At 42.3% G+C, this 12,443-nt stretch overlaps 1 protein-coding gene across 2 annotated transcripts in view; it reads left to right on the forward strand.

Annotated features, from left to right (window-relative positions):
• Nucleotides 1-12,443, forward strand: part of NOS1AP (nitric oxide synthase 1 (neuronal) adaptor protein) — a 523,739-nt gene that overhangs the window by 463,916 nt on the left and 47,380 nt on the right. For both annotated transcript variants that reach the window (XM_006887361.1, XM_006887362.1), the window contains exon 5: nt 7,952-8,060. In XM_006887361.1, the coding sequence (XP_006887423.1) occupies nt 7,952-8,060 (109 nt within the window). The remainder of the gene's footprint in view (nt 1-7,951; nt 8,061-12,443) is intronic.

A 12,443-nucleotide genomic window follows, 5' to 3' on the forward strand; every position in this document is an offset into this window, starting at 1 on the left:
TCCTTTCGATACAGTGATTCAGTATATTCTTTCCATCTTCTTTTAGAACTTCCTGGATCATTTCATATGCTGCCAAAATCATCCTTGATTATAGCAACTCAAGGTTTGAATTTGTTCTTCAGTTCCTTGAGCTTAAGAAATACTGAGTGAGTTTCTTAAGCTCTGTGTTGTTAGTTGCCTTAAATCCATTCCAGTTCATGATAATTCTATATGAGCAGAGTAAAATGCATCTTCAGAGGGCCCAAGGTTCTACAGTGTCCCTACTCCAATTTTCTGACCCCTGTGATTTTATAAGAAATATGTTTGCCTAAAGGAGCTGCATTGCCAACAAAAAGACACGTGGTTCAAATTCACAAACTGCGGCACTAGAGAAAGATGGGCAGTCTCCTCCTGTGCAAATTATTGCCTCTGAAAACCCAGGGGAAAGTCAGCTATGTGTCTGTTCTGACTCGACAGTGCATAACAACATAGGCTTACAGAGATCTCTGGTGGTTTAGTGGTAAGGAGCTGCCCTGCCAACCTAAAGCACATGGTACAAATCCACAAGAAAAAGATGGGCAGTCTCCTCCCATGCAGCTTACTGCCTTGTAAACACACTGGAGGGTCAGCTAGGAGTCAATTCTGACTTGACAGTACACACCAACCAGAACATAGGCTCACAGTTGTGTTGTGGTTGTTGTGTGCTTTCAGAGCTGTAAATCACATGGGAGGAGTCTGCCTGTCCTTCTCCCATGTGGCAGCTAGTGGATCCAAACCACATACCTCTGAGATAGCAGTGCAGCATCTTAGCACTCGGCCACCAGAGCTAACAGTAGTAGAAGGGAAGTGGTGGTGGAACTAGGTCTAGTGATTCTGTCTCTCTCTCCTACCTGAATCCCAAAGTGGTTTTCCAAGACATTGTTTATACATTAGTCATTTATGTCACATGAGGGCATAACTGTCTATAGGAAACTCTGCTACTGTGGCCTGAAAGTTCCATTAATAAGTAAACATTATAATAATAAGATACATCTTCAAAAGAAAAACAAGAAATGTTGGGACATCTGGATGCAGAACAAAACTTTAATAATTCTTGTTAACACTCTGTGAGTAGTGTGAACCGATTTGGTATCCTCCCCTTGAGCTCAGTGAACACGGATGACAGGAGAATGGATGCCTTTGAGTTGTGGTCCCGGAGAACAGTACTGAATATCCTATGGACTACCAAGAGAACAGTTATATCTTGAAAATGGTACAGCCAGAGTGCTTCTTAGAGGCAGAGATGGCTAAGTTTTGTCTTTTATACTTTGGACATGTAGCGAGGCAAGGCTATTCATTGGTGAGGAATGTCATGCTTGGAAAGGTTAGGGATCAGTGATGGAGAGGAAAATCCCAATGAAGTGGATTGACATGGTGACTCCTGTGGTGAGCTTGGATGTTTTGGAGATGGTGAGGATGGCATAGGTAGGGCAGGGTCCAGGATGTCTGCTCATAGGATCACCATGAGTTGTACTTGAATTGTCAGTATCAGCAACAACAACCACTGAGCTCTGGTGGTGTAGTCTGTAGCAGGTTACACTGCTAACCTGACTCCCTGGAAGTTCTGTGATTCCACAGAAGAACAATAACCAGTTTCCCTTGTCAAGGTTCATAGCATCAGAAACCTAAGAGAGAGTCACTCAGAGTCAGAATTGACTTGATGGCAGCGAGCTTGAGTTCTGTTGGAAAATTTTTACCAAGCTCCTTTTTGGAGACTGGAACAGAACTGCACCAGACTTGAGAATGAAAATAAAGAGGGGGAGAGAAATCTTTCCTGATTCTCTTAAATGCTCATATTCCTTTTCCTGCCCCAACTCTTGCCCTGACTCCTGCCCACCCATCTACACACACACATAAGAAAAGCAAGTAATGCAGAGTATACATTCTTGGAAAATATTTCTTGAGCTGAAAGTTTGGGTCTGAGGCCTGAGAAAGTTTGCTAATGAGTAGTGTCACAAGGAAAAATGTTCTACTTCTTGGTAACATTGATGGAAACTTTTCTCAGCTCTCACTAGCTGACTTTGTGTTTACCCAGAGGTTATTTACTTGTAATAGCAAGACATTAAGTTTCTGAACTGAGACATAGCAGAGCAGCCTCCCGAGAGTTCAAGTTCAAAGACAGTGGCTGTGCCCATGCCCAGGCTGCCGCCGGATTTGCTGGAACAGGGCTTTGTGAAGGTAGAGCTGACCTCAGCCTGTGTGCCGCAGTCCCCGGTGCCTTCCGCGTCCCAGTGTCTCGTTGGCATGCCACTTCTCATTCATGTCTCCTCAAAGTGTTCTAAATCCAGCTCTCAGTCCTTAAGAGTATTACATAATAATGAATTAAAAATTCAGAAATCAAAGGACTTTTATGTGTGATGCATCTGAACTAACTGAACTTGATTTTCCACCAGGAAATTGGATAGCCTTAAAAAACAGACCTCTTTAGGGATGATCATTTATGACAGTGGCAACAGCCCCCTCCCTCCCTTCTGAGCAGTTACGCAGAACCTCCTACGTGCTGGTCACCCTGCTGGCATTGGGAAGCCAAGATGTGGTCCTTGTCCCTTCGTACAGGAAGTCTCAAGATAGGCACTTGGTAAAAGTCAGCCCAAGGTCGTTCAGCAGCTCAGATTGAAAGTGGGAGTCAGGGAAGTCTTCTCTGCCAAGCCTTGAAGATGTACTAAGGATGTGCAGAGCAGCTGCAAAGGCAGGAAAGTTAGTTATGCCAGTTCTGAAGGGCTGAGTAGGTCAGGGCTCTGGAGAGGGATGAAAACGGAAAAGGTGATGCTTCATCCAAAGAAGTTTCATTAGACTTTACCCTCAGGGAAGTAAGAATTCTTCGGATGAATTTAAAAGGAAAATCACAGGATAAAATGAATGTATTTATAATACCACTTTGCTAGCAATGTGGAGGACAGGTTTCCAGTAGGTGAATGAGAAAGTGGGGAGACAGACCATTTAGAGGGTGTGGCAACAATCCCAGTGAAAAATAAAGGCCTGTGAGTGATAGCTGCCACATAGAGTTGAAAAGGACAAACGAGAAACATTTTAAAGGAGAGTGATGGATAGACCAGATGCTAAGTTGAAACCCATGACGTTAAGTTGGCAGCCAAGGGATTAATCTTTGCACTGCCAGGACTCACTATCAGTTGATTGTCTTTATGTACCTTGAAGCAGAACAAGTCATAGCTGATCCTCCAGTGGATTTTCCAGAGGCTAAAAATCACATGAGAGGAGGCTGCCCTTCTTTCTCTCAAGAGCCGGTGGTGGGGGACTGCAACCACTTGTCTGGGTTTACAGCACAACTCCTTACTCACTAAGCCATTAGCGTTCTTGAAACCACACTAAAAAGAACAGCTTCTGTTTAAAGATTACTTAGATATGTCAAATGTAGTGAAATGACGTCTATCAGAGTGGCTGAGCAGCCTTGACTACTGGCTGAAAGATTTGGCAGAACAAACACACCCAGAGGCTCTTTGGAAGTCAGGCATTGCCATCTGCTTCGAAAGGTCACAACCTTAAAAACCCCTGTGAAAGACACATGAAGAAATGCTCAGAATCACTGACAGTGAGAGAGATGCAAGTCAAAACCACAATGAAATACCATCTCACCCCAGTAACAGTGGCAACGTTTAGCAGGGGAGCAAGAAATAAATGTTGGAGAGGATGTGGCAAAATAGGAACTCTCATATGCTGTTGGTGGGATTGTAAAATGATACAGCCACTCTGGAAGACAGTTTGGCATTACCTACCTCAAAAAGTTGGACATAGAAACTTCAAATAACCCAGCTATTCTCCAACTAGAAATATACCCCAAGGAAATTAGACCTGAGACACAAATGGACATCTGTATACCAGTGTTCATCGCAGCATTATTCTTCATTGCAATCATGGAACAGCCCAGATATCGAGGCACAACAGAATACATTGAGAAATTGTACATTCGTACAATGGAATATTATGCAGCACTCCAGAGCAACGATTTAAAAAAAAAAAAAAACACAACTACATAACTTAGGAGAAACTGAAGAGCATTATGAAGCTCCAACATTTATTTATCTCCAACATTTATTTCTTGCTCCCCTGCTAAATGTTACCACTGCTCCTGGGGTGAGATGGTATTTCATTGTGGTTTTGACTTGCATCTCTCTCACTGTCAATGATTCTGAGCATTTCTTCATGTGTCTTTCACAGGGGGGTTAAGGTTGTGACCTTTCGACGCAGATGGCCATCATAATTCAGTCTCATAATGACAAATACTGCATAAGACCATTATTATAAAAATAGAAGGTTAAGTAGTAAAACATGTGTGGGGACACAAAGTGGAAAGGGGTGGGAGCAGAGGGGTGAGGATGGGTAGGGGCAAAACCGCAGGGTTGCGCAGTTCAGTGGGTAGAGGGAGGGGGTGAAGGAAATGGGAAGGCTCTCTAGCACCACAACTCAAAGACATCGATTCATCTTCTATCATCTTTAGCCATTTTCTGACTCTCTGATGCATAGCAAGTAATTGTGAAGACTATGACCTGGGTTATGCACCCATTAGTCTCTAGACTGACTTCATTGTTTTTTTAGTACTATGGAGAGGTCTGTGACAGCAGATTTTCCCAATGTAATTCATCTTTTTCTTCCTAACTGCTGGTGCCAATAGCGTTGATTGTGGAGCCGAGCAAGCTGTAATTGTTAACAACGTCAGTCTCATCTCAATTTATCATGGTGCTGCAAATTGACCCAGTGGTGAGAATCTTTGTCATCTTGATACTGAGCTTCAATCCATATTGAAGACAGCAGTCTTTGACCTTTTGCAGCAAGTGCTTTGGGTCCTCCTCAGTTACATCAAGCAAGTTTGTGTTATCTGCATAATGTAGGTTGATGAGTCTTCCTCCAATCCTGACACCACATTCCTCCACACAAAAGCCAGCTTTCTGAATGATTTGCATATAAATTGAAAAGGTATTAATGTGTTAATAGACCAGTTTCACAGATAATAATAATGGAACTCTGAACAATTTCATAGCTTGCTTTGTATATTGTAGAGTTGTAGACAGAGCTACATAGACCTATCCTGTACAAAGTAGTCCCTGACTTGTGATAGAGTACCATCCCAGTGATTCCATTATCATAAGTAAAGTACCTTTTTTGTTGTTTTTAAGTTTTTTATTATTGTAGCCTTTTATTATCAGTGTCTTACGGATCTAATATTTGTCTTTTAGATGTTGGAAGTTTACGTATCTGTAAAGTTACAGATATACTTGCTATATATTTAAAAATACTCTAATTGTATAAATATACTCTAATGCTGAGAAAGCCAATTGTTGGCATTTTGTTGTTGGGGGTAATAACTCTTCTTGTGAAAGGTTCTGGATATGTGGATTATTCTTTGGAGGGAAAAGATATAGTTTCTAGTCAGAAAATTCCTGAGAGTTGCCTGTATGATCCTTTTCCTTTTTTACTTCATTTATTTCTCAGTAACATCTCATTCCTTCCCCAGTCTTTCTGTTGACTATAGCAAAGTGATCAGGACTTCATGATTCATATTTTTCAGGCAACTGAAGCCTTTGATTTCTATTAAAAAAGCAAAATGTTGAGAAGTAAATTAGAAAATTGAACATCTGCCAGTGAACTTCTGAGAATAATAACATTGGCAAATTACATGCTGCAACATTGTATCTGGCACGTGATCCTAAGGATAAGATGTATCCTTTCCCACCAGGCAGCTCTGGGGACCTAGTGGGTAAGGAGTCCTGTTGTGGCAAAGTGGGTAGGGAGTCACATGGCCAACCCAGAGGCAGCTTCTCTGAGGGAGAAATATGGGCAGTCTTTTCCTGTGCAATTTATGCCTCTGAAAACCCACTGGGCCAGTTATGAATTAGTTGGTTCCAGATCGACAGCAATGAATTTGAGACGTTTTTGTTTTGTCTTTGTTTTACTCTTCCACAAAATTTAAAAACACCACCACACACTAACAAAAAGGAGTGGGTGGTCCTAGCTTACTAATATTTCATAAGTAAAGGACTCCCTATACCATATTTTCTTTGTTCTATGCATTCTTGACGTACACTTGAACAAGTTAGGCCTTGAATGAAAGCTACTGGTGTTACTGAGATTCTCCACCCCCCCCACCCCCACCCGCAACCCCGCCTCGCCAATGTGGCCCTAGAGCCGTGCTTATCAAGAGCAATTGCTAATCAAGAGCAGTGCTCTCAGTGGATGGTGGAAAGTTAATTCTGCTGATGCACTTTCCTGTACTGCCTACTCTGGAACCACCAATAGCACTTGGCCTCAGCCTTCTGCTGCAGTCCTGTCCTAGGCTCCTTTAGGGTCAACTCCCGGGTTCTGGCTTATGCTATTTCCCACTTGCCTCCTTTCTCCCTTTGCTTCTGCCCTTGCCCTCATATGTACCACTTCCACCATACCCCACCCCACCTCTGACCATAGTGATCCTTTATAAGGCAGAAGTGGGTCACTTCTCTGCTCTGAAGCCTTCTCATTCACTTTTAATGCAAACCATGGCCTTTAAGATCCACTGTGTTCTGACCTGCGGTTACTTTTTCTGACCCTGCGGCTGACCACACATTCCACCCTAACCTTGTTACCTGGCTGGTCTGTGAAGGCTTCAAGCACCTCCCTGCCGCAGGGCATTTATGCTTGCTGTTGGGACTTCCTGGAGTGCTTTTACCCAGATGTTTCCATGACTGGCTCCTTCATGTGGTTTAGGCTCCTGCTTCTCTAATTACTCTATCTATAGTAGCATCCTATTATCAGCCTCTTTTCCCCCCCTCTTCAGCACTTGTTTTGTATTAATTGACCACCCCAGAGCTCAAATGTCTTGAGGTCAAGGAGACTACAAGTAGGACAGGGTTCAGATCTGTAGCTCATAGGGTCACTGTGAATCCTCTTTGATTAACATCACTTAACAACACCACGGAAGTCCAGAGTTCAAGGATTTTGTCTGTCCTGTTCTCACCATCTCTGTCCAACTCCTGGATGGTACCCAACCCACCATATATAATCAATGGGAGTCCCTGAATGGTGCACATAGTTAATAGGCTTAGTTACTAACCAAAAGCTTAGAGGTTCACCCAGAGGCACTGAAGAAAAAAGGCTTGACAACCCCTCTGTGAAATATCAGTCACTGAAACCCTGATGGAGGAGAGCTCTACCCAGATACACAGAGCCACCAGGAGTTGGAATTGGCAGGAAAACAACTAGTTATAGGACTGATTGAGTGGCTGGTTGAATATATGGAAGTTGTGGTCCTAAATAGAAGCTTAAAAAGATGTGGAGTTATGATCACAACAGACCTATGTGTTGAAACAGTGTGTCTTCACATCTTCCGGCCTGATCAGCATCACTGGTTCCCCAGTTCTCCCTTTTTGGGGGGATAACTGTCTACATTTCCCTGGATGAGATGTATGCTTATTGTTCTGATGAGGGTCAGTATGGAACCCATGGTTACCGTAGACAGTTAAGCCCTGGGTACAGAGGTATCTCTGAAGAAAGACGTGGTGATCTGCTTCCAGAAGATAAGAGTTGTGAAAACCTGACTGAATGTGATTCTGCTCTGGGAATGAGTGAGGCTGACATGGGTTTAAATGGACTGGACAGCAAGTGGGGTTTTGCTTTCAGAAGAATAGAAACATATCCATTACCAGAGCCGGTTTGCTATGCCAGGAGATAACTAGAAATGAGTTCAGGGTTCCACCTCCTACCCACACTCACTCTTCCAAATACAGGAGGCACTTGAGGGTTATTTCATTGTTTATGGAGCCCATTTAAAGTGTGTCCTTCGCTGTGGTTTTTTCCATCCCCTGTGCATTTATAGATAAAACTTACTCTAATAATTGGCTTTAAGTGAACTTTGTTCTCAGGATCTTCATAAGCAGAGATTTTCTTACTGGGGATTTGGAACTAATGCCATTTTCACCGCCTTTTTCTGTTTCTCTTCCTCTAGGATCTTCTATGTTTCTCATGATTCCCAAGACTTGAAGATCTTCAGCTATATTGCCCGAGATGGTGCCAGCAATGTCTTCAGGTGTAACGTCTTTAAATCTAAGAAGAAGGTAAAGGGGAAGTCATTGACCATCTTTCATTTCCCTCTGGTAGACCCGGGACACCCCTGATCTTAACTAGTTTTCCTGTTAATACAGAGAAGAAATTTGGAGCTGTCCAACATGGGGGAATTATCTCAGTAGTCCGTTACTATTCTTATGCAATGAAATGATCTTTTTGTTTTATAAGCACTTTGAACTTACCTGTATGTGGACAGTGGAGATGGTATCAACAATTGGATAAGAGCTCAGGAGTGGGAGCAGGGAGATAGCACCAGGAGTTTCATTTTGTTAAAGTCCATGAGACATGTGGTAAAAATTATTGTCATTTATTGAAGTGATCTTCATTGAAATTCTGTATATTGATCAACAGACTGCAAGCCATAACTATTGGAATTAGGTTGGTTTTGGTTGTGGTTGTGTGGGGGGTTTTTTTGTTTGTTTGTTTTTTAATTGGTCACTAGGGTCTCTATTAGGCCTAGAGATAAAAAAGATATACCTACATCTGTCTTCCTGATTTTAAACTAAGCCCTGTCCCATTGCTCCATTCAGACAACAGTTTTTTAATCTAGGTATAGATTGATTATGAGCACAACTAAGTGTTCTGGGATTTCCATTCTTCTCAATGTTGTGACCCACACAATCAAATACCTTTGCACAGTCAATAATACACAAGTAGACATTCTTCTGATGTTATTTGCTTTCAGCTAGGATCCATCTGACATCTGTGACGATATCCCTGTGCCCTGCCTCTTCTCAACCCCTTTTGAATTTCTGACAGTTCTCTGTCAGTGTATTGTTCCAGCCATTTTTGGATGATCTTCAGCAATATTTTGCTTGCATGTGATATTAATGATATTGTTCCATAATTCAGAAGTCGGATGGGTCACCTTCCTTGGGAATGGGAAGAAATATGGATCTCTTCGAGTCAGTTGGTCAGGCAGCTAGCCTCCAAATTTCCTGGCATAGACTGGTGAGCACAGGCAGGGCTTCATCTGTAGATGAGACATGTCCGTTAGTATTCCATTGATGGAATTAGTTTTAGACTTGTCATGGGTAACTGTTTTGGTATAATAATGTTTTGGAGTGAAATCTTGATGCTAGAGTAAATGCAACTTTGCAACTTGTGAAGAGGCATTCTTCGTCTCCACCCAGAAGTGTATCACACGATACCGCCAGCAGTGAGGTGACCAGGAGTACAGCCCTGCTTCCACACTGGAGCCCTGAGTGATGCTGAGTGGAGTGCTTCTCCATTACATAGCCCTGGTGAGACAGTGGTTATGCGCTTGGCTGCTAACCAGAAGATTGGTGGCTCACACCCATTATCTGCTCTACAAGAGAAAGATGTGGTAGTGTGTGTCCCTAAAGATTGAGCTGGGGGCCAGTTCTACTTACTCCCTTCTGTAGGGTTGTATGAGTGAGAATCAAGAGCAACAGTTAACAGCCTTGGTTTGGTTTGTTATTCCTCAAATATTCTTGGGTGCCTTGTCTACCCAAGGAGGATGGTCAAGATAACATTTCCTACAGAGTATTCTGAAAAACATTTTTTAATTAAAACATTTCATGTTAAAACTAGTGCTTAACCCTTTCATGACCTGTGGGGCCTCTAGTGCCTGCCTGCATTTTCTCCCTTGAGGTTTAATGAGAAGCTGCTACCCTCCCCTTCTTTCAGTGTTTGCTTCCATCTGGTGGGATCTGTATAACTTTGGGAATCTGAAGAAGTAAGCTTCACCCCGACAACTCCAGCACAGAGACTCTTCAGGACCCATGTTTTCCACTACTTGTATCAAAATTCTGGTTACGTCAAAATTTTTTTTATTTTATTAAAAACGTCTTAAAAATGTCTTCCATGTTAAAAAAAACATATTTTTTAAGATATCACTTCTATGAAAAAATTTAAAGCAGTAGGTTTAGTGAATAATTCCTTCTTGGAAAGATTAGCTTGCTGAGAAGTTCTGAAGTTGAGAAAACTGCATTAGCTTTGTTTAGCCCAGCATTTCCCAGATGAATTTGGCCATGGAATGATTTCTAGTTCTTTTCTTCCATGTAGTATGTCTTAACAAAAGTGAAGCTATTTATCTCCAGAAGGAATTTTGGAAAGCACTGTATCTATGCTTCTGAAGACCCTTACAAAATCTCTGGGTGCTACAAATGGTTAAGTGTTCAACTATTAGCTGAAAATCTTGCAGTTAAAATCTATTTCAGAGGTGCCCTGAAAAATAGATCTGATCGTCTCTTTCCAAAAGCTCACAGCCTTGAAAACTCCCAGGAGCCATTCTGCTCTACATGCGTGGATCCCCGTGCGCTGAAATCGACTAACAGTGACAAGAGCCCTTCCCGTTCTGCAAGACAATCCAGCAGGCCTAGTTTCCCAGAAACATTTCTTATTTAATACTTATTCAGTATTCTCGGATACTATGAAATCTTGCAACCCCTCTTTTGATAATACATCACATTGCATGCCATTAAAGCGTTTTTAATAGTTTTGTAGGTATCTTTTCAAATGGAGATAATAAGAATAAGGTATTATATTGTTGTTACATGCTGCTGAGTTGGAACCAATCCATAGCTGACCTTCCAGCAGGCTTTCAGAGGCTATCAATTACATATGAAATTGTCCATCTTTCTCCTGGAAGTCATTGTAGGATTGATGGTGGGATTGATATTTACCCATGGATACATCTCATGTCCCATCTTAAGCCCACAAAGAGATTACACTTCACTAGCTAACTCTCCTCCTTTAAGGAGATGTGTCCCTTTATCTACCTTATTTTCAGGCTTTTTACTTTGAAATCATGGGGAAAGAGCTAGAGCAGAAGAGATGGGTGGAGGAAGCGAAGAGTAAATGCTTAGATTCCATTGCCAGGTTCACAGTAAAGTGGAGAGGAAAAACTGGAAGGAAGGTTGTAAAGGAGGATAAATAGAGCAATATATTAAGGGATTGAAAGAAAAGGGAGAGGGAGAGAGAACAAAAACCTGGGCGTTTTTCTGGTTTGTAAGAATGCAAGTCCTGAGTGCTCTTGATATCTGTGAATATGAGCATCTATAATGCTTTTTTGACAGGCACTGCTGAAGACTGAAATCCTCTCTGTTCCTTTGGAGTGCCTGATTGTGTTCCTCTGACTTTGGTTTTGTAGAAACTGGACTGTGAGGGCCTTAACATTTATTAGAGTTACAATTAACATTTTGCCATTTACCAAATGCTTCAACATCTTATTTTCTTGGATGACTGAAACACTCATGGAAAGAAGGAAAGACAGATGATTCTCATCGTCAGTTTTACAGGTGAACACATTGAGGCTCAGAGAGATTGAATGACTTGCCAGAGGTCGCGTGAATAGGCCCTGGCTCAACCCAGGATGTGTTTGCAACCTATAGAATAAAAGACTTTTTTAGCAGGAAACTTAGATAAAGAGTACCATTATCTTGTCATTGCCTTGCCACCAGACCTAGTGTAGCAATACACACACAGTGGGACATCCAGTTTTTCTGCCAAAACCTAAATCTAAGAACACAACATGGCCCAGTTGAAACTTTGATCTTGATGAATTGAAGGACAGAACCAACTTTCTCCCATGGATGGGAATTGTCCTCCAGTTTCATGTTAGGTCAGGTTTACCCATGTCCCATAGTTCTCAGAAATACCTCAATTCCTTCCATTTTCTGTATCCTTTTGACTTTCTCCTGTTGAGTCTGTAGCTCTGCATAGAGTTGGTTCTCAGGCCCTTTGCTGGCCTGTGGCCATGCAGCTGAGGGAATTGTTTCCAGACAGCCCAACCTGTGAGCCCCATTCCTGCGGACCGATAGGTGGGAGGGCCAGTTCCCAAGCCAGGAAAAAGAAGGAAATTGTTCAAGAAAGGAAGCAAAATTGGGGAAGGGCGGGGAACACGTCTGCATGGGTTTTGCACGCCATTGTCCTTAGCCCCCAAATATGGTGATTTACTTTTTTATAAGGCACTTCTGGTTTGGGGAGATAATAGTTAGCTTGGAAAGGAGTTTTAATTGGCAAGACATAGGAATACTTAAGAGGTAAAGGGGAAAGGACTGTCGATGGTAGTTGAGATGCAGACCCTGAGGGAAATGTATCTTGCAGGGGAGTGTCTGGATCATTGGAGGTCAACAGGCAGGTCTTTTGACTGGAAGCCAGGAGGCCTAGATGTTCTCCAGAGCTTTCAGTGGATCATAAAATGCAGGACCTTCTGAGTGTTCCTTGCCATGTCAGGGTTTTGATTATTGCTCTTGTATACTGTGCTATGTCATAGCACATCCCTTATGACGCTTCTCTGATATTAGTGTTCTCCTTACCCTGCAGTTCATCTGCTCATTGAGAATTGTTGTTCTTAGGTGTCAGCAAGTCAGCAACCCTGTGCACAACAGAACACCACCCTGCCCGAC

This window comes from Elephantulus edwardii, unplaced genomic scaffold, assembly GCF_000299155.1.
Source record: "Elephantulus edwardii isolate Elephantulus edwardi_28Jun2011 unplaced genomic scaffold, EleEdw1.0 scaffold00057, whole genome shotgun sequence".
NCBI classification, from domain to species: Eukaryota; Metazoa; Chordata; class Mammalia; order Macroscelidea; family Macroscelididae; genus Elephantulus; species Elephantulus edwardii.